We start from the raw sequence: 23,626 nt of genomic DNA on the forward strand, positions 1-23,626 counted from the left end.
GTCTGGAAGGAAGGCTTTAGTCATAGCCGGATCCTAGTTGGGTGCCCGACATGGGGTGCCCACTTAATAAATACTTGTTGATTGGTTGATTGAGATTTAGATCTTTATTATACACACACACATTCAAATACACACATGTATACATATATGTGCATACACATAAAATACAGACATATCCTTGTATACAATATATACATGTGTGTGCATATACATACACATTCCCACATAAACATAAATACCACATGTATGTGCAAATATATATTGCACCATACATGTCTACACATAAAATACAGATTTACAACCACCTAAAACATACGTGCACACACATACATAAACATACAGGACAAGTACTTCTTAGCAGACGTCAAGTTGTCCTCGTGGTCAAAAAGAGCAGAATTCAAATCCTGCCTTTGACCAATCCTGGCTGTGTGACTCTGGGCAGGTCACCTAACCTCCCAGTGCCCCTCTGAGCATCTACGAGGTGTCAGGTATATGATAAGCACTGGAGACGCAAAGAAAAGTTCCTCGAGGAGCTTACAACCTAATGAGGGAGGGGGGACAGCTTGGAAACAAATGTATACAACAAGCTTTTAATTGGCCAGAGGACCAAAATGACATCACTAGTTCAGTGTCGCTGAGGAAATAAGCAAAAGAGGGAAGACATCAATATTGAGAGGAGTTGGGAAGACTTCCTGGAGAAGGAGGGATTTTGTTATGATTTAAAGGAAGCCATGGAGAACAGCAGGTAGAGGAGCATCCCAGGCATGAGGGATGGCAGGGGAGAATATCCAGAGCTGAGAGATGGAGGGTCTTGGTGGAATAGCCAGGAGGTCTTTGGCACTGAATCAAAGAGTACCCATAGAGAAGTGAGGTGTAAAAAGCAGGAGATGTCAGAAGGGACTCTGTTACGAAGGACTTCAAATAGCAAAAATAGTATTTTGTATTTGCTCCCAGAGGTAATAGGGAGCCATTGAAATTTACTTAGTTATGAAGGACTTCAAATAGCAAAAATAGTATTTTGTATTTGCTCCCAGAGGTAATAGGGAGCCAATGAAGTTTACTTAGTTATGAAGGACTTCAAATAGCAAAAATAGCATTTTGTATGTGCTCCCAGAAGTAATAGGGAGCCATTGAAGTTTACTTAGTGGGGGTGACATGATCAATTAACAGCAGATCACCTCAGCTGAAGGCAGTTTTCACTTAAAGAATTCTTCAATACAAATGAAATAATAGGTCCAGACTTCTCCCTCCCCAATACTGTTCCTATACATATGCATGTACATCTATATTGTGAGAGTAAGTGTACATTTGTGGTCTTGTACAGATGCATTTGGGTGGGGAGGGTGTCTGTGTGTGTACATATACAGAAAGCTCTGGGAATTGCTTGGAAGGATGGCTAACAGGACCCTCCTCACTGCCCTTCCCAACCACAAATGGGTGGAGGTGAGAACTACCCACCTGCATTATTGCATCAGTTCAATGTGGAGCCTTTCCACATCTGTCTTCTCCTCTGTTTTATGCATCTGTCTCTCTGAAGGAAAAAGAGGCTCCCCCAACTCTTCTCTCCTCTCCTTCCCTTTGGGCTGGGAACCTGCCACACCTCTGGTTACAGTCAATAACAAATGAAAGACTGTTTGGACCAGTGGAGGGCCAGACAGAACAGTTTTTTTTTTTTTAAGGCTTTATTTCCACTCTGCTCTGGAGAATTTATAAAGTTGTGACAGAATATAGGATAAATGTCTAGCCAGATCACTCCAGGGAGAGAGAGGCTCTATCAGTGGAGCAGGGATTGGGATTCCAGCCCTAACCTAGGAAGGAAGTTTCCTCATTGATTTCCTTCCCTGTGGCCAGAGCTGCCAATGCTGCCATGCCCCATGCTCAGACCTGGGACCAGCACACACAAAGCAATCTGTGTCTGAGTTAACCACAGATGTTTATAAGAAAGAAAACTAGGTCAGAAAGGGGAAAAAAAGCAACTTATAGCTGAGTAAGGAAGCGAGCTCAGAAATAGGAACCAGTTGCGTCCATCCAAAGGGAGCCTAAGGGAGAGAGCTAAGGGCGATGGAATTCATCTTCATTCCCCCCATGGGCATCAGACCAGTGTTCCAGGTACATGAGGGTGCCGTCAATCAGAGCACTCTGTGTCTCTCCAGTAACCCCCAGTGTCTTCTCTGCTCCTCTAATTAGCCACCACGGTTCCATTGAACCTGCCACTAAGCTTCAATTAACCCTAAGTTCATTTAGGTACCCCTTACCTACTTCTCATCAGAATGACCAAATGCAGAAGCCAGAAAAGGCTTCATGTTGGACTCAACGGGGAGGCCTTCTCTCCTTCTAGCATTGTCTCTCATCAGCAAAGGTCAAACCAAGAGGGAAAGTCAACAGCAACTAGAACCTTTTTGAATACCCTCCTAGTTCTGGCCAAGTAGCCAATCAAAAAGGCTTCTTCTACCCACATGGTTAGCAAAGCAGAACTAGTTACAGAATGTCTTCACATGCTCCACACTCTAAGATTATTCCACTCTCCTGGAAGTAGGTTTTCCAATCTCTCCCACATGGAGAATAGAATCAGCTAAGCTTGCTTCTCGGTTCAGTGCAAGAGTCAGTCCCCATGAAGACAGTGGAGTAAATGAGAGGTATTCTCACTGAGAAACCTAGAGAGACTAGGAAAAGTCCCTGAGACTTGAAAGAAACCAGGGGATGTGCGAGGAAGCAAAACATTCCAGATATGGGGGGTTAACCAGTACAAAGGCAGAAAAACAGGAAATAGAGTGCCATGTTTGAGAAACACCAATTAGACCAATGAAGTTGAATCATGGAAGGAAATAAAGATAAAAAATAAAGAAGATTACAGCTAGGTGAATGGATGGCCCACAGACATTCCTTAGGGACATAAATAAAGGAGGAGGGGCTTTATAGATTATCCAAAATATCGTTTCACGGACAATTTGTTCATCTTAGATTGTATTACTCATGAAGAACATTTGTAAGAAATGACTGTCAGGAAGTTACGTAATTGCAGTTCATCCAGCAACATCTACAAAGAACTCAATAAAAGCCAAATTAAACAGCATGTGTTTTAATATAATGGTGACTTGATTGCAAGGATAGAGAAAGATGGAAAAAATAAGAGCTTGAAAACATGGAATAAGTTATGAAAGAGGCTAATCTGACCTGCTTAAATAAACCATTGATAGAAAAAAAAAAGGGGGTGTGAGAGAAATGGATAAAAGAATGGACATTGACAGAGGATGTCACCATTTCCTAAGGATTTGCATTACATTGCTCATGTAAATCAGTGTCTGCAATGAGGAAGCTCAAAGAGCCATCTCAGACTAAAAACAGAGAATTATGGCAGTGCAAGGCAACATCTGTTTAGGGCATAAGGTCATTTCTAAAATCTCATGGAAGACAATAGTAGAAAATGATGAACATTACCACCACATACAACAATGGAAATCGAGAGGAAAATCAAGCTTACAGAAAGCTTGCCAATTCACTGAACTAAGCCAAATGATCCCCAGAGAACATAAGAAACTGAAAAGAGGATAATACATGAGACATTGTGAATGGATCGAAAATCTACATCATTAGAAGGAAAACATACGTCAAGGAGATCACATTTCCAACAAAGTTTTATAGTCTGTATGATTTTTTTTTCTTGGTCTGAACCTATGATTTCATTGGCAGGGAATTTTTTATAAGGAAACTTCTCTCAATGCAGAAAGAATATTATACATTATGCAACAATCTTATAATGTTGCCTGGGGGGAAGGGAAGAAAATAAGCATTTATATAGTACCTATTATATATTAAGACGTGCTTTATAATCAACTCATTTGATCCTCTCTACAATCCTGAAGATAGATGCTATTATTATCTTCATTTTACAGACAAGGAAACTGAGGCAAACAGAGAATAAGTGTCTTTCCCAAGATCACACAACTCATAAATATCTGGGGCACAATTTGAACTCAGGTCTTCCTGACTTCAAGCTCAAAACTCGCCTTTGGACTATATAGCTGCTTCAGTGCTGGGGCAATGAAAGGTTATGATTTGTCCATATTACACAACCAGGGCAAATTAACATAGGATCTCAGACCTCTAGCTGGAAAGGACCAATGGGGGGAAGAGGAGGAATTTTACAGATAAACAAATTGAGGCCCAAGGAAGTAAAGCAAGGTCACAAGAACAGTAAGCCAATAGACGAATAAGAAGGTCAACTTAGTAGTGAAAGGGATCTTGGCCCAAGCCATCTAATTCAACCTTTTATTTTAAAAGTAAAAACTGAGGCTAAGGGGGTTCCCCTCCCCATCTCACCCCACAAAAGGGAAAGATGCCCACTATGCATTAGAAGATTTTTCTGTCACATCCTGGTTTAAAAATGTTCACTTCAAACCTGCTGTTGCTGACCTCTGCCTTTCTTTCCCTTCAACTTCCTTTTTCATTTCCTACGGATGGGTTCGCACTTGTTTCACTTCTCTCATTCACTCTCTTCACCAACATTTTCCCTTTTGCTTTTCCAAGATTTTTGTTGTCATTGTCATTTTTTAATTCCTTTGTCTCCCGCTTCACACTCATACATTCTGATTCTATCTCATGTTTGCCAAGCGCTTTACAACAGCAGAATCCTCCAAAGCTCTCCTGGGACATACTTGTATGTATGTAAACTTTTTGTATGTATGTAAACATGTAAACTTTTTACAAGCGTCATAGGGTCAGCGTTAGAAGGGACCTTAGACACCATCTAGGTCACCCACTCCATTTTACAGAAGACAAAACTGAGTCCTGACCAAGGTCATAGCCACGATTTGAAAAGTGAATCCTCCCAGCATTCCCCACTTTACCCTCTGTATTTCTTCATATTTATCATCTTGCTGATGAATTTTCAGAGCCCTGAAGTGAGAGGAAGGGACAGACATGATCCGTTGGGAATAGAGAATAGATTTAAATGGTAAATCAGGACGAGGATTTAAATGTGCCTTCTACAGAAAGAAGCTGCTGCATTTGGAGAAAAGGGGGCTTGGGCTGCGTTACTATCAGAGAGGCTTTGGGCAATCCATCAGCCCTGTCCAGGCACTGGCGCTACAGAGACACACTTCCAGGAACAGCCTCCACCCTCTGGGAGTTTAAATTCTATAGGGGGTGATATCTTCCCATCTAAGTATACATATGTATCCAAGAGACAGGAAACAAAAAAAGAGTGAGAGATGGACAACAGCTGTTTGCTTGTTTTGTAACCAAAACTAAAATTTCAGTTTACATTGTTGACATTGTAGGGACTCCCTCTACCCGACTTCTTTTAAGAAAGAAGAAGTCTTCCCAGTCTCATCTTTCCTTGATCTCCTACACCTCCCCCTCTAAGATTAACTTCCTCCTATTCTTGGAATCTTTGCACCCTAAACACTTAATAAATGCTGAAGAGAGCCTCCTACATCTCCCCATCTAAGATTATCTTCCATTATTGTTATCTTTGAACTCAGTAAGCACTTAATCAATGCTGATGAAAGCTTCCTACACCTCCCCATCTAAAATTATCTTCCTTCTATTTTGCTATCTTTGCACAGTGAACACTTAATAAATGCTGATAAGAGCCTCCTACACTTCTCTAAAATAATTTTCCTTCTATTCTTGGTATCTTTGCACATAGTAAGCACTAAATAAATGTAGATGAGAGCCTCCTACATCTCTCCATCTAAGATTATCTTCCATTATTGTTATCTTTGCACTCAGTAAGCACTTAATAAATGCTGATGAGAATCTCCTGCACCTCCCCACCTAAGATTATTTTCCATTATTGTTATCTTTGCACTCAGTCAGCACTTAATAAATGCTGATGAGAGCCTCCTACAACTCCCCATCTAAGATTATCTTCCTTCTATTACTGCTATTTTTGAACTCAGTAAGCACTTAATAAATGCTGATGAGAGCCTCCTACATCTCCCCATCTAAGAGTATCTTCCTTCTATTACTGCTATTTTTGAACTCAGTAAGCACTTAATAAATGCTGATGAAAGCCTCCTACACCTCCCCATCTAAGATTATTTTCCTTCTATCTTTGCATATAGTCAGCACTTAATAAATGCTGATGAGAGCCTCCTACATCTCCCCACTATGATTGCTATCTTTGCACATAGTAATTACAGAATAAATGGTGATTGATTGCCAGTACAGACTGGCACCTGCTCTACAATTTGTAGTTTAGATCATTGGTCCCCTCTTAGCTGGAAAGCTACATGATTTATCCAGCGTCATAAAGTTTTATCATTTCAATCATGTTTGACTCTTCTTGACCCCATCTGGGGTCTTCTTGGCAAAAATACCAGAGTGGTTTGCCTTTGCCTTCTCTGATTCATTTGACAGATGAGGAAACTGAGGCAAACAGAGTTAAGTGATTTGCTCAGTGTCACACTGAGGGGCTAGGAAGTATCTGAGACCAAATTTGAACTCATGAAGTGAGTCCTGGTTACAAGCTCACTGCACTAACCATTATACCACCTAGCTATCCCTTAGCAACTGGACATCATCTAAAGCAGACCTGACTACAAAGCAAGTTCTCAATCACAACCCCCAAAATATATGCAAAATTAATTTAGCTTCTACAAAGTAGCTTCTAGTTCTAAGCCTCTGAATCTGGGATCCAGAAATCTTCCATGATACCTCTGGGTACATTTCTATTCTAGAACTGGTGACTTAGCTATTGAGTGAGTTAGAATGCCTTCTTTGGGGTCTGGGGGCCCTCTCCCCATTGCTGTGAAGAAAAAAAACAACTAACATTCTGCCAATTTCACACATACACCCCAAACACGTCAATAGAAGCCTTCTGTGTCAAGGGATCCACATTATCTATTCTAAGCGTCTGGAGCGTTTGGGATACCCAGCATCCTCCGATTTGCTTCTGCTCCCAATTCCGCAGCATGTCCGGAGCATTGCCGCCTTATTCCTTGGTTCCTGGCGCTCCAAATCTGGCCAGAGACTTTCATGCCCACATGAATTGTTGCTAAGATCTTTGAAAGTGGAGGAGAGCCTGGGCTAAGTGATCCAGAGCCAGGAAATGCCAGCTTCTCCCACCTCTTTCCCACACTTGAGAAGTGAGGGGGCACATGTTGGTCCCTTGTTTATGAGATCATTGGAAGGGGCTCAGTGATGAAGCAACTGGGGCAGAATCCTAGATCCTCTCACACCAGAGCTCCAACTGTTGGGAGAGCCGGAAGGGACTTTGGAAGAAGGGACTTTGGAGGCCATCTTGGCCACTCTGCTCTCCTCCTTTCCCAGATGAGGAAACTGAGACCTGGACGTATTAAATAACCTACCTGGGTCATGCAGCTAATGTGGCAGAGGAGCATCATCGAGTGATGGATCTAGATCTACAAGGGACCACCTCATTGTCCAAATGAAGAAACTGAGATTTAGAAAGGCAAATCTGCCCAGGGTCCCCTAATGAATGTTCAAGGAGGCTTAGAAATCAAACCTTCTCTACTACAGTACCTAATTACAAGCCCACTGCACTAACCATTATACCACCCTTCCCTTCTCTGAGCTCCCTCTCTGACACGCTCTTGGAGACAGGCTGAGCCTTCTCTTTCTAAATGAAAAGTTTCCCTTTCTCACAGGAGCTGCCCAAACATCCCCTAAGGTATATTTACTCTTCCTCCTGAGCAAAACCGCTAGCCTGCCAGGACTTTAAATTGGGGAGGGTGACATGGGGGAAGAGGGAAGATGTCATAGCTTTGCCCTTCATTCAGTTCTGAGGCAGGAGCCAAGAATACGGAGAAACAGCAGTTTTGTTTTGGAGCCCCCCGCCTTGGAAATGAATGGAGCTCCTACTTTGGAGATGAATGAAGCCTCCCCCTCCTTTTTCCTCCCCTCAACCAGCACAGTGTTCTGGGTCCAAGCTCCTGGCCCACACCCCTGCCAGCTGTGCCCTTTCAAAGGCACCATTGAGCTGGCCTGGCACTGGCAGAGAGAATGGGCAGAGAAAGAAAACATACTCTAGAAGCTCTATCCCAGGCCACATCTAGGGCCATCCGGGCCACAGAGTGCCACTTAACAAAACCTCATTGCAAATTTCCTTGCAATGGAGTGAGTGGCCATTCCCTTCTCCAGCTCATTTTACAGATGAGGAAACTGAGGCAAATAGAGTTAAGTGACTGGCCCAGGTTTGTACACTTATTAGTGACTGAGACTGAACTTGAACTCAGGAAGATCAGGCTTTGTGATTCTAAATCCAACTCTATATCCAGATAGATAGATAAATTGGTAGATAGTTAGGTAAGTGATAGATAGATACACACACAAGTATACTTGTATATGTATACATGTAAATTATATATATATATATGTTTATACCATATGTAAACATTCACATATGTGTGTGTATATATATATATATATATAAATGGATATGTGTATATACTCACATATGTATATAAACACACACACACAGAGACAAAGGTGTCCAATTCCCACTCTTTCAACATTCCTGAGTGGCTCAAACCAGATTAAATGAGATTAAAATGGAATTTTACAAAGTAAATAAAAATACAATAAAACAGTGTGGTGGTTTTCTGAATCACTAAACAAGCAGTGGATGTGCCTCTGTCTGATACATCTTGACTCTGGGAAAAATCATTAAACTTTTCAATGTTCTAGGTCACTCTCTTAAGGCAAGAGTTTGTAACCTAGGGTCCATGAACTTCTAATTTTTTTAAAAAAGATTTTGATCCTGATATAGAAATGATTTCTTTATATTCCTTTGTATTTAATGCATTTCAAAATATTATTCTGAAAAGGGGGCCAAAGGCTTTCCCAGAATGCCCAAGAATTCAATGACACACACACAAAAAAGGTACCAATAGAATACTGGACACAAAAAAAGATACCAATAGAATACTGGAATTAAAAACTAAATAAAGTCATCTCTGGGGAAATTGTAGATGAAATTGGCAGGAGGTCAACAAACAGATGGTAAGAATGATGACAAATTCTTTTCACCATCAGGGAGAATGGAATCACCACACTTAGGATTTTCACATCTCGGCCAATCCTAGATGTACTTCCAGAACAGGCAAAAATGGAACTGAAGAAAACTACAAAGATAAAAACAAGGCATTTCTTGCTCTCCAGGGACTTGTAGTTCATTAGGGTGCAAAATTACACAAATGTTGAGATATAGAACACCCACCGTGGTTGTCCCTGACCATCTGAATATCACTACAAATCAATAAGTGATTCAATTCAGAAAAATTATCCCTTTACCTTTCAAAGTTAAAATAGTTAAATTTGTCCCCTCCTCCAATAAAATCATATTATCTGAAAAAATATCAGTGCCATGTCGCTTCCATCTATATTGCTTGAAATAATTTGATCCCAAACTTTTTTTTCTGTTGGTGAGGTAATTGGAAGTGACTTGCCCAGGATCACACAACTAGTAAGTGTTAAGGTAGGATTTGAACTCAAGTTCTTCTGACTTTAGGAGCAGTGCTCTATTTAATGCGCCTTCTAAATGCCCTCCACAGACACTTCTTACATAGATACTATCATCACTCCCCATCCTACTATCCAGTCCAAGCCCATATTACTTGATTCCACTTCTATTTTAATTCACTTTTTGCACTCCCTTTGCCCAAATCAAATAAGTTTGTCATTCTTCCTCCCATTCTTCTCAAAGGTATGAAATGCTTTTATGTATGGAATCTTACTTCCAAAATAACATGCTATGTAAATGTTACTATATTAATATAATAATTGTTCTCATCATTTTGGTTTTTTACCTTTTTTTTCTAGAACAATAATTTTCTGAATGTATCACTTAGTTCTATTTTCAAGGTCAGTGTCTTTGGCTTATAGAGATCTTAACCACATTTTACCATCTTTTGATTTTTTTCCTGATTTTTTTTTTGCTTCATCTCTGCATTTTTTGAATTCTAAATATGCCAATGTAGTTTTGAGAGTCCACTGCTTTAGTGAGATTCCTATGATTTGTCCTAAACAGTTGATTTCATCATCTTTTTTTTTAGTCTTCTTGAGAGTTTTATTTTTGGTTAATTTCTTTATTTCTTCTTTTAGTTCTTTAATCCAACATTAAATCATACTTATTCCAAGACAATTTCTGTAGATATAATGTGATGCCGGAGAAACTGAGGCAAGATAGAGATTGGAGAGTTTTTAATATTTTATTTGGAAGAGAGAGATTTACTGGGACCAAATGGATCCATGGTTTGATCCCAAGGCTGAATGAGACTATTGTCTCCAAGAATCCAGCATCCAGCAGCCCATTGGAGTTCTCAATGACATATTTATACACAGTAGCTAAACAAAGGCAGGGGGGTGGAGTCCAAACTCTGGTGAGTGGGAATCTCCAGGCAGGAACCATTAATTCAGTTCTGACAGGTTGAGAGGTAGGACCATAAATTCTAACAAACTAGGAGTTAAGAAAGTATCTGACTACAGACATAATATCTGGAGTCCCCCTTTCTGAGTTTACACATTGACAATTTATAACCTTAGAGTTATAGAGTGCAATTAAGGAGATTGAGGCAGAACAATTAGGGAAACTGAGTCAGGACAATTAGGGAAACTCAGGCAGAGCAATTTAGGGAAACTGAGGCAGAAACAATTAAGGAAATTGAGGTAGAACAATTGAGGAAAACTGAGTCAGGACAATAAAAGAGAACTGTGCCACAACAATAGGTAGTATTGTTTTTCCTACAAGGAAGTATTGCTAGAATTGTTTTTGACCTACAATATTTATTCATTATATCATGGCCTCTTTTTTGTTGTTAGCTCATTTTATCCCATCTTTTTCTTTTTGTGATTTGCATTGTGATTCTTTCCTTTCCTCTCTTTTAAAAAGTTTTTTTTTAATTTTTTAATGTTTCAGGCTGATGAAAAGAAGCTGGGCTTTGCGCTCTTTGGGACTATTTTGCCTCAGATATAATTTTATGGTTTTAAAGAATCAGCCTTAGAATGACACCGACTGGTGGTGGGGCTCTGAAAAAGTTGCTTAATAATCTTAGAAAATTATCCCCTGGACAACTTTCTATGACTATAAGTTGCAGAATAGTTGCCAGCCTCTTTTGGAAGAGCAAGTTTCATCACTAGGAATTACTCAGACCAACAGAACCGCACATCCAGAACAGCAAAAAAATATAGCACTCACGATGGTAGGTACTAAAGTTATAAAGACAAAAATATGAGTCTCTGACATAAGAGCACTTATATTTTATAGGGAGAAACAATATATATCCAGAGAAGTTGATTCTATAATCTAAGAGAACAAGGTTGGGGGCCATAGCTCTAAAGAACAAAACCCATCTTGTCTTTCAAAAAGGAGAAAATGATGGAGTCTTTAAACTATAGATCAGTGGACTTGACTTCTATTCTTAGCAACATTCTAGAATATAATATTAAAGGAATGTTTGCGAATACTTAGAAAAGAAAGCAAAGGTTACAAAGTACCTCTATGATTTGATCAAGGACAGGTCATTTTCTGAAAAGTGCCATCCAAATCCAGAGAGAGAATTATGGAGATTAAATATGGATCAAAGCGTAGTATGTTCATCTCTTTTGTTGTTTGCTTGCTTATTTTTTTTTCTTTCCCGTGTTTTTTTTTTCCTATTTCATCTGATTTTTCTTGTGCAGCATGAAGGATATAGAAATATATTTAGAAGAATTGAACATCTTTAATCTATATCTGATTGCAGTTTAGGGAAGAGGGAAGAAGGGAGAGAGGGAGAAAAATTTGGAATATAAGGTTTTGTAGAGTGAATGTTGAAAACTGTCTTTGCATGTATTTGGAAAAATAAAATACTATTTTAAAAAAGAAAACTAAAAGAAAACAGAATAGGTCATTTTCTGCTCATTCTATTTCTTTTTGCTAATTTCTAGACTCCAAACTAAGGGAAATGCTATGAACATAATCTGTTATGATTTCAACGAAGCATTGATGAAATTTCTCATTCTATTCTTGGGATAAGGATAGGAGAAATGGGTGGCGTGAGAATATCAACCTCTGCTTATCTCCATTTTCTCCATTGTAAAAAAAAGGGTTGATAATAGCACCTAACCCACAGGGAGGTGATTTCAGAAGTGGTCAAATGATTTTTTCTGAGACCTGTTAAAGACCTAGTTAAAGACCAAGCATCTAGGGCCATTTCTAGTCCTCCTAAACAATATCTGGTCACTGGACCCAGATGACTCTAGAGGACAAAGTGAGACTGGTGACTCTGCACAGCCCATCCCTAATTAAATCCAACTCACTTGCATATTAGGACATTGCCTCCTGATGTCATGGGGCTCTTGGAGAATGAAGAGCAAACAACAGATTTAGTCAATGTCAATGAAGAACTGGGTCTGTAGAGATGTGCTGCAGAAATCTTGTCCCTGGGCTAGTTAATGATCTTGTCAATGAGTTGGATGTGGAGAAAGGAAATGTGTCCAATTTGCAAATGAGATAATTTGGGTTCATCCATTAGTGCCTTGGGCTCCACTCCCCACCGCCATGTTCCCCGACCTGTTCTTGAACAACACGCACCTGTGGATAACGAATATGGCTGACAATTCCAGATCCGAAGACATGTGCTTGGAATTGAGTCGTTCTTGTCTCATAGTTGATGTGTATCACTATCCAAAAGAACTAGTTTATGTTCAATTTGAAGATCTTTGCGATATTGAAGGAGCCCTAAATCATTTGGAATTGAATTGGATTTGTAGACGTTGATGGAAATTCATTTTGCAAAAAGAATCACAGAACCCCAAATCAAATGAAAACCAAAGAATGGAGAAAATGTATGAAGTTCCTCTCTCTATGATGACTATAACAAATAATGGTGATCTGAGAATGGGATGAGAAAAAAAAAAGAAAATATAGGAGTTATTATATTAATTACAACAATGGAAGATCTTCTAGTCCTAGAAAATAAGTGTGAGGTATAGTTTTGAATTGGGCTTATTGGAAACAAGAGTTATATTTTCTGTTTGGCTGTAGAATTTTTCAAAATAGCTAATTGGTGCAATGGATAGCACACCAGCCCCAAAGTCAGGAAGTCCTGAGTTCAAATTTGACCTCAGATACTTAACACTTCCTGGCTGTGTGACTTTGGACAAGTCACTTAACCCCAATTGCCTCAACAAAAAACAAACAAACAAAAAAAAAAACAACAAAATAATTTTTAAAAATATTTTAGAGTTTTTTATATACTCCATATATTGTATAACTGTACAACATATAAGAACTATCATATCTCATAATTCATCAACATTAAAATAATGATTTGGGGCTTCAAAAAAAATCAACAAATGTGCAGACAAAGTGAAACCTGGAGGGACAGCTAACATAGTAGAGGATAGACTCAGTATCCAAAAATGTCTTGACAGGATAGAATGATGGACTGAATCTAACAAGATGATTTTAATAGGAATAAATATTCTACCCATAGGTTTCTGGAGAGAGCTAGGAGAGAAGTCAGACTGCTGAGTTGTCTTGGGACAAAAGATCAGATGGGGGGGAGGGGGAACTGATCTCCTGACCAAAAAAAATGCTAAATATTGAAATAGGTCATCATAGAAAGTTGTAGACTGTCTTTCTCTGGAGACCTTTAAAAATGGAATAGTTGAAGGCTTTCGGCCGAGGAAACTGTCCCACAGGAGTTCAAAAGAGCCATCTTTTTCAGGTCATCAACAGAGAGAATTGGAGAACATGCGTACTGCCAGGGTTTAGGCCATGGAAGGGCCCTGAGTTCTATTCACCACCTTCCACTCGCCTCCACCTGCACCACCATCTCCCAGCCCTCCCTTCCCACGTACCACTGCCGCCATTGTGGCTGGGGGAAGGGATTGAGGAAGAAAGGGCGAGAATAAATCCCTAATAGAAATCAATTTGTCATTCTCCTTAATATAATAGATTTTTTTTTAAGTATGAAGTTACTCGGGACAGCTAGGGGGCGCAGTGGATAGAGCACCAGCCCTGAATTCAGGACCGGAGTTCAAATCTGGTCTGAGACACTTAACACTTCCTAGCTGTGTGACCCTGGGCAAGTCACTTAACCCCAGCCTCAGGGGAAAAAAAAAAAAAAGTATGAAGTTACTTTTCACTGATAAACATTTTCATCCTTTTATCCTGAGTTCTGGTCATTGTAGATATTTAATAGTTGCTTGTTTATTGATTAGTTATTTCTTCCAATACAAATATTCCAATATAGAAAGATCAAAAGCAAAAGGATTGTATATAAAGCTTTATAAGTTCTGTTAATGTACATTTTTTGGGGGGGAGGTTAAGTATATATTAAATTTAGTCAGGTAGAGACAAAATTGCCTCATTTGTGTCCCCATCTGAACTTTTTTCCTACGTATTTTTCATGTTGTTTGGCTGCTCTGGAGAGCTCCAGACTTTTCAAGGTGACAGGGACATTGGAGATGAAGAGGGAGGGGACGAGGGGACCGTCCCAGACCCAGCCTGAAGCTCCCTAGCGTTTGACTTTCAGAGGAACGCGCTCTGACCTCTGTCATCCTGGATCCTGGTTACCTCTCTACCAACCAAGCCCACAACAAAACAAACCCTTCATCCTTGGCAGGGAGTGGAACCCGAACAGGAGGAGCTGTCCTTGGAAAGGAGACGGATGCTGAGGGCCCAGGACAGCTGCCCGTGTGCCCACCGACTGCGCGCAGGGGGAGAGCAGAGCTGGGCCTCCTCATAGCACAAATTCCTGAGCTTTTCCGGGCTCGGGAAGGGAGCCAGCCTTCATCCCCTCCCCCCTGCCTTCCACATGCTGCCGCCTGAAGCCCAGGCCCCAAGATGGGCAGGGGGAACTGGGTGATGTCATGGAAATGGAGCAGGATAAGGACAGTCCAGTGAAGCCCAGGGAACAGGCCCTGCTCCTCCCCTCCATTTTCCTCTCCCTTACATTCACCCAGCAGAGAGCAGGGCTTCTCCAAGGCTTGAGGCAAGCTGGGATTCTGGAGGAAATTAAAGGGACTCCAACTCACAGATGAGACGTGGTTTGGGACAAGTGGTAGCTCAAAGCTTTGGGAAATGGCGGAGGGATCCAGCAGGAGGATCCTCCCAATCTGTCCCCCTCCATCTCTTTGCATTCATCCCCCTGGATTAATCCTTTGTCATTCATTCTTCATTTTTTCCCATATCTTGTTAGAGGAGCACAGTGAATAACAAGACCCAGGACTGAGAGGCAAGGAGACCTGCTTTCTGAGCTCACCTCAATCCTTCCTTACCAGGTGACTTTGGACAAGTCATTTCACTTGCTTATCCCTCACCTGCACCATGAAGGGTCTGACCTCCAACTGGGACTCTGTGATCCCAAGATCAGTGACCGTGTCCGCCATCTTTGACCTTGACGTGTCTTCTCTCCTTCCCGTCCTTTAGATATCTTGTGAATGGACCCCTCAACGCTCTAACAAGGTGTGATCTCCACCTTGTATCCTTGGCCAAGGATGTCGTGTTTCCTCACATTTGGTCTCATTCGGTGACCTTTATACCCCTTCCATAAGCACTTAGCTTAAAAAGGCCAAGGTCTCCCATGGCATCCGGGACTATTTCCAGGCGTCCTGATCTCTCTCTGGCCGTTGGACCCAGATGGAGGGAGGTGAGGCAGGTGGCCTTGCCCAGGCTCCCTCACTTAAATCCAATTCACTTGTATGTCATGGGCCTCTTGGAGAAGGATAGAGACAATCAACAGCAGCATAATTATATCTAAATGTGACATTTGAGATCAATGGTGGCCGGTGGTTCTAGTGCTATGGGGAAAGTTTGTTATAAAATCCTGGCAGATCTTTTCCAGTTTTCCTCTCTTTGCTATCCTTCTACTTTCATTCTTGAATAGTCCGTCAATAAACATTTATACAATGCCTACTGTGTGCCAGGCATTGTGCTAAGCTTAGTTGGAGTCCCTGCCAAATTTTCCTTTATCTTTCACATTTCTCTCTGCTGGAGGAAGCAAGACTGCTCAAACTGTCCATCGTTGTTACAAATGAATTTATATTCATGCCCATACTTTTTTTTTCCTTTTTGCTGAGGGTTAAGTGACTTGACCAGGGTCACACAACTGGGATGCATTAAGTGTCCTCCTGACTTCAGGGCCGGTGCTCTATCCACTGCACCACCTAGCTGCCCCAATGCCCATACTTAAAAAAAAATGTATTAAATTGAAATTTGAATTCAACATGATATCAAAATGAGACCTGGCACCATGGGTCATGGGCTACCTTCTCCCTGTGTGACCCCGGGCAAACCCTTAAAGTTCCCCAAGCTTCCTTAGAAGACTGTAAGTTGATAAATAATTCAACGCCCAGTTGCAAGAGGGAACTGTCTCATCCAGGTTCCCCACAATGAGATTACAGGCCTGTATTGCCGCCCTGAAAAAATGACTTTGTTCAGCTGATATGTGGGTGAGTTGCACTGAGGGTAGAGGTTAGGTAGGAGGCAATGACAGTCCAAGCACGTGATAGATAGTAAAGACCTGTCCAAAAGTAACGATGGTCGGGTCAAGATGGGCCGATCCTAAGTCTTCAGGATTTGCTTGCCACATTTCAGGAAGAATACTGGAGAATGCCCAGAGAAATGCGACCAGGCCAGGGAAGGACCGCGCGTTCAAGCCACAAGAAAATGGGTTGAAGGAAGTAAAATTCTGTAGGCTAGAGAAGGAAAGTTTTTTAAAAAGGGTTTATGGGCAATATGGACTCTGTCTCCAATTATCTGCTATGGAAGAGGCATTAAATGTATTCGGTCTTTGTCCCAAAATATGCGAGTAGGAGCATCAGGACGAAATTTCAGAGGCAAAGAAAGTCTCAACTTGAAGACAAATTTCTTAACAGTAAGAGGTGTCCAAAAGTGGAATGAGATGTGGATTTTCTCCTCCCTAGGGAAGAAGGGGGAGCAAAAAGTCTTCCAACACAGGGTGAAAGGCCATTGGTCAGGGTAAGAACTCTTGAAAAGAGATTCTTGGTTGGACATGGTTTGAACTAAGGGGGTTTCTGGACTCCTTTCAACCAGAAGATTCTGAGATTCTATGACTGGGAATATGGTGGTTCTAGGTACACAGAAATTTGTTGTTTTTGTTTAGTCCTGTCTGACTCTTCACAAACCCCTTTGGGGGTTTCTTGGCAGAGATACTGGAGGGGCTGGCCATGGCCTTCTCCGGCTCATTTTACAGATGAGGAAACTGAGGCAAACAGGGTTAAGTGACTTGCCCAGGGTCACAAACTAGGAAGTATCTGAGGCAGGATTTGAACTCAGGAAGAGTATTCCTGATTCCATGCCTAGAACTCTGCACTAATGCACTCAGCAGCTGTCCCTGTCACATGGATCCCTCAACCCTAACAATGTGTGATCCCCCTTTGTATACTTGGCCAAAGACATCAGGTTTCCTCACAGTAATGAAAAATCGAGGCAAGAATTGACTTGACTCCTAGGCTGGAATTCCTGTTGCCTCTGTTACCATGGGCGTTCACCTTGGAAAGCTGACTTACAGCCTGTGTGTGTGTGTGTGTGTGTGTGTGTGTGTGTGTGTGTGTGTGTGTGAGTGTGTGTGTGTGTGAATGTGTGTTGTGTCCATGCATGCACATGTGCACCGTCCAGATAATGTGAACTTATACTCTGTGCACACCTTTGAACCCAAGCATCCCAAAGAGCCGGCCCCTGACTGTTGCTCTCCCCCACAGTGCGACGGCATCACCCTGGACCTCAAAAGCACCTTGTTGGAGGGCATTGCAATACTCAACATTCCCAGCATGTATGGGGGTACCAACCTTTGGGGAGAGACCAAAAGACAGAGACCACCCACAGCAGGGAAGATCTCAGAGAAAGCTCCCATAGAAACAACCACGGACCCAAAAGAGCTGAAGTTCTGCATCCAAGGTAAGATAACGTTCTAATAATCGTGGGCAGATGGAAGATGGCAATCATCATATTAGACTTGGAAGATATAAAGATATAAAATTTCTCCTAAGAACTGCTTTAGGGAGCAGCTAGGTAGCATAGTGGATAGAGCATCAGCCCTGAAGTTAGGAGATCCTGAGTTCAAATCTGGCCTCGGACACTTAGCATTTCCTGGCTGTGTGACCTTGGGCAAGTCACTGAACCCCAATTGCCACCAAAAAAAAAAAAAAAAAGAAGAGAGAGAAAGAGAAAAGAAGAGAGAGAAAGAAAGAAAGAGAGAAAGGAAGGAAGGAAGGAAGGAAGGAAGGAAGGAAGGAAGGAAGGAAGGAAGGAAGGAAGGAAGGAAGGAAGGAAGGAAGGAAGGAAGGAAGGAAGGAAGGAAGGAAGGAAGGAAGAGTTTGGGTATATTGTCTTATTATTATTGTCATTCTCTTAGACGAAATTACCAAAGAACACCAAACTCTGAAGGGAACTGGAGACCATTACTCCATAAGGAACATGTGAAAGTGACAGATCCACTTAGCTTTGAGAAGACTTAAGGGAAATGGGATAGTTTTCTTTGAATAGATAAATGAAGGAATAAAAAAGAATTTATTAAGCCCTTCATGAAGTATTTGAAGGACTAGCCTGGGAAAGAGGCTGAGACTTGCTGTTGCGGGGACCAGAAGGCAGAATAAGAATGATTGGGTAGAAATAACAGTTAAGTTTTAGCTCAATGTACGGGAAACATTCTACCGGGTCATCTTGGAAAGTAACAGGATCATCTGATTATAGATTAAAAGTTCAAGATTCCTCAAAAGGCCATTTCATCCAATCCCCTCATTTTAGAGATGAACAAACTGAGGCACAGAGAAGTTAAATGGCTCATCCAAAATTACCCAGCATCAGAGACAGGATCTGAGTCTATCAGTCCCACCCCAATCCCCAAGGCCCCTCTTCCTCTGGTTAGACATTCATAGTTCCTTCAGCCAAGCACCCAATGGCATTCTATTCCCATCTTGTTTGCTCGTGTCTGAATGTGCTCCCGCTGCTCAATGTCTCTTTGCAAAAATACAGAAAAGTCAAAAATTAAAAATATATAAAAGGAAAAACAAAGAAAAGTCATCAGTTGAGTGCCCCCTCTTTGGACAGCGAAAATCACCCTATCCCTTGAGGAAGTGGGCTTTCTGGTCAGTTTCAGGTCGGATCAGCTTCCCTTTTTCCTTGGAGTTTTGAACATCTCTCTTCCCCTTCTGAAAAAAGCAGATGACTGACCTAAACTGATACCACAAATGCTAATTTGCCTTCCCAGTCATGTACTGGAAACTTCAGGTCTCTATTCCCCTCCCGGACCCCATCCCCAGAATGTGTTTCCAGGGCTAACCATGAATCAACTTCTCATTCGTTCCCAGAATGGCCATGGAGGTCAGGGCTTAGTCTCAGGACCTTGTGTCTAATGAACTCTTCCCCACTGCTCTGAAACTCTGAAGCCAAAATAGATTCTGACTCTTCCCCTTGGGCAAAATAACGGAGCAGGATTTCTTCACCAGCCCCTTGAACCCCTAAGGCAGTGGACCCTAAGACCATAAAGGCAAGGATCATAGCCCATTTGCTTTCACTCAAAAAGTGACCCCACCGTACACAGTGAATGAGATATTCCTGACACCCAAGTTCCCCGCCACAAAACAAATGATCTCATTCAGTGCAGCAGATTCATATCCCTTTTCACTCGGATGACGGTATCTTTGAGGCAGTCGGACAATCTCCACCACTAGAAGTACCCCAAATTGGAGAATGATGTAAAAGAATAAACCCTCCGTGGGTTTGCAAAACCACTGGTTCAATGAGGTGTTTGATGGACTTGCCATATGGTTTCTAGGATACTTCTCATGTGTTGATTATCATTTACCTTAAATAGTCATTAATTTTCTCAATTGTATGTAAGTGCTAAAGTTCAGGGACTCTTTCCTTTTTTTATCAGCCACTAGTCACATAGTGAAGCAACTAGATGGATCAATGGATAGAGAGCACTGAGCTTGAAATCTGGATGACCCGTAGTCATGAGTTCAAATTCACACTGGCTGTGTGACCCTGGGCAAAACACTTCAACATGTTTACCTCAGTTTTCTCCTCGGTAAAATGAACTGGAGAAGAAATGGAAAACCACACCAGTATCTTTGCCAAGAAAACTCCACATGGGGGTCACAAAGAGTCAGACATAACTGACAAATGACTGCACAAAAATGACTCAGATGGATGGCACTACGATTGAGGCAACCTGGAAAGACTTCATAGAAGGCAAGATTTTAGCTAAGATTTGAAGGAAACCAAGAGGTGGAGGTGAGGACGGAGAGAATGTCAAGCATGGGGGACAGACAGGAAAAATACACTCAGAAGACTGAGTGCCTTGTTACGAAGAAGAGCCTGGAGGTCAACGTCACTTCATAGCGGAATGGTGTGAGAAGGCTGGAAGGGCAGGAAGGGACCATTTAGGAAGTGCTTTAAAAACCAAACAGAAGATGTTAGATCTGATCCCAAAGGCAGGGAAGCCACTGGAGCTGACTGAATGATGAGAGGAGATGACATGGTCAGACCAGCATTTTAGAAAGATCAGTTTGACAGCTGAGAGAATGCCTGGAATAGGGAGAGACTTAAAGCAAGAACATTAACCGGGAGGCCTTTGTAATAGTCAAGGAATAAGGCAATGGGGGCCTCTACTCCAGGCTCCCTCAGTCTCACTCACTGACTTTGCATGTGCCCTGTGGCTGGCTCTGGACTAGACTCTCATATTTTTCACTACATCCCTTTTTCTTGGTTACCTAATGAACTCCCATGGCCATAATTACATGAGAGAAAGAGAGAGAGAGAGAGAGAGAGAGAGAGAGAGAGAGAGAGAGAGAGAGAGAGAGAGAGAGATGATAGGTAGATGATAGATAGATATTACATAGGATAGATAGATAGGTGGATAGATGGATGGATAGATAGAATAGATGATAGATAGATAGGATAGATGATAGATGATAGATAGATAATAGATAGATAGATAATAGATAGATAGGATAGATGATAGATAGAATAGAATAGAATAGATGATAGATAGATAAATAGATAGATAGATGTTACATAGGATAGATAGATAGATAGGTGAATGGATGGATAGGATAGATAGATAGATAGATAGATAGATAGATAGATAGATAGATAGATAGATAGATAGATGATAGATAGATGTTACATAGGATAGATAGATAGGTAGATGGATGGATGGATAGGATAGATGATAGATGATTGATAGATAGATAAATAGATAGATAGATGATAGATAGATGGTCACTCTCTTCTGAACTCCAATTCTAAATCACCAACTCCCTACTAGACATTATAATATGTCCATAACAGAATTCATTATGTTCCAGTCCCCCTTCCCCTTTCCCCCTATATACCCCAATCCTATCCTATTCATTTGTGGTCTCCTTCCACCACCATAGTCCCAAGAGGATACTTTTTCTGCACCTCCCAGTTCCACCTTCTTTTTTGTTGTTGCTTTCCCCATTCAACTTCAAGTCCTTTGAGAAAAGTCTTTCTTTTTGCTTGCATTTGCATCTTTGGCACTTAACATCATACCTGACTATACAATAAGCACTTACTAAATGCTTGTTGACTCACACCGGAGTGTGAACAAAATCAGAGGAGAGAATGAAGCATGAACCAGAGATATTGTCCTTGGCAATAGACTGGATAGAGGAGGGAGGGCTGCCCCTCAAGAGATGAGAGAGAACAAGGAGTCAAAGATACCAAGGTTGGAGCCTGGGTGACTGAGAGGATGCCGGTCCTCTCCACAATAGCAGGGAAGTTTGGAAAAGAAGATAGTTTGAGGGGAGGGAGAATGAGTCTCCCAAGATGTCTATTCAACATTTGGTTCAAGATCCCCATTAGATGTGAGACTAGAGGTTGGGAGAGATCAGGGCTGAATAACTAAGATTCAATAATATAGGGACGATCATTGACTCCATTTGCACCAAAGAAATGACCAATTGAAACAGTACAGAGGGAGAATAGAAGAGCTCAGGACAAAGCAGACATTGCCTGGGGGAGGCACTGGAAGCACAACATGAATGTCCGCTATTGTCATATTCTGAGTATCTCATTCTTCTCGTCTTTTTTCAGTGGAGTTCAGATAGATATGGTCCTGGGGCAAATTGCCATCCAGAAATTACTTTTATATTGAATATTCCGCAAATCATTACACAAGTAGATAAAATCATTTGTTTATTTGTTTGTTTTTATATTTATAACTGAATACAAGTATCGGGATGCTAGCTTCTGTGGCTCATTGAAAGCATCCTTAGCACAATTCTAGTAGCAGACAGGAGGATGGTGATGACACGTACCACATCTTGCTCTCACATGGTTGTGATTTCTTCTGCTACATCTCTATATTTTGAAAGCTTTTCCTTTACATTGTTTAAAGGATTAAGGATGGCGGCATCTGGGTAAAAATTGTTATTAAATTTTATTCACAAAAGGAAAAGCCATTATGGTATGGAGAATATAAATTGACATCAAAAACAAATGCATATATAAAAGATTATATTTAAAAGTTTCTTTTAGCAAGTTAAAATGGCTATAATCTCAGAGGAAACCAGCTTTAATGTGTACAAAGTATTATCTTTTTTTTTTTTTTTCCTGAAGCAATTGGGGTTAAGTGACTTGCCCAGGGCCACATAGCTAGGAAGTATTAAGTGTCTGAGGCTAAATTTGAACTTGGGTCCTTCTGACTTCACCTATATATTATCTCACTGTTTCCTCACAGTCCTATGAGGTAGGTGCTATTAATATCCCCATTTCACACACAAAGAAACTGAGGCTGAGAGAAATTAAGGTCACACAGCTAGTAGCAATGCCTGAGGCAGAAATTGAACTCAGATATCTTTGACATCAAGTCTATCCTCTCTACTTCTATCCCCCTACTTCAGTGGAGGTATGGTCTGGGGTAGACCAAATGCAGAATTGAGATAAAATCTAAATCAGCAATTGTAGAGATTGCTTTATATTCTGACAAAGCTCTCCTCCCAGAAAATGTTAACAGTAGTTATAAATCAAACAACTGGATCCTGTTTCTATTAATGTATTGTGAGGTTTTTTAAACGTTCATCCTCTCTTGTGTGTGTAGGAATAAATTACTTAGCCTATCCCTGAGTCATATCATATAGTGAATACCCTTTTGCATCCCATCTTTTGGGACATCTCTAGACTTGTGAATTTTTATCTAATTTGCTATAATTAAAATCATCCTGAGATATCGGCAAGGGCTCACCAGGCAGACTGAGGAAAAAGCACAGCCTCCTCGCTCACAAGATGCCAGGTTCCCTGGGACTAAATCTGGTCCAAAGCAAACCTTGTCTGAAATTCATATTAACCCATTTCCATAGTCAACCATTCCAGCATCTGCCCCAACCAGCCACTTCTTCTGCCAACTCATGAGACACCAGGCCTCCCTTCGAATTCACAGGTGCCTGAGAACATGGCCATCTCAGAGTACTCATTTGCCAAAGATCAGGAAAGAATAGATACAAAAGGGGGAAAAGGCAGTTAGGTCCAAGCCTGCCCAGTGAAGTCCCACACTCCACAGCAGGACCGTTGGCAGGGTCTCGATGGTAAGGAAGAGCCATCATCCTAACCCATCATGATATTACCTAGAGAGTCACCAACAGGTTTCCAGCCAGACGACGTCTCCAGCTTTTATAAAAGAGCAGA

At 41.3% G+C, this 23,626-nt stretch overlaps 1 protein-coding gene across 1 annotated transcript in view; it reads left to right on the forward strand.

Annotated features, from left to right (window-relative positions):
* Window positions 1-23,626, forward strand: part of DGKG (diacylglycerol kinase gamma) — a 213,458-nt gene that overhangs the window by 164,540 nt on the left and 25,292 nt on the right. The window contains exon 36 of the mRNA XM_074264238.1: window positions 17,674-17,869. Within this exon, the coding sequence (XP_074120339.1) occupies window positions 17,674-17,869 (196 nt within the window). The remainder of the gene's footprint in view (window positions 1-17,673; window positions 17,870-23,626) is intronic.

Source organism: Sminthopsis crassicaudata, chromosome 4 (assembly GCF_048593235.1).
Source record: "Sminthopsis crassicaudata isolate SCR6 chromosome 4, ASM4859323v1, whole genome shotgun sequence".
In the NCBI taxonomy this organism is placed as follows: domain Eukaryota; kingdom Metazoa; phylum Chordata; class Mammalia; order Dasyuromorphia; family Dasyuridae; genus Sminthopsis; species Sminthopsis crassicaudata.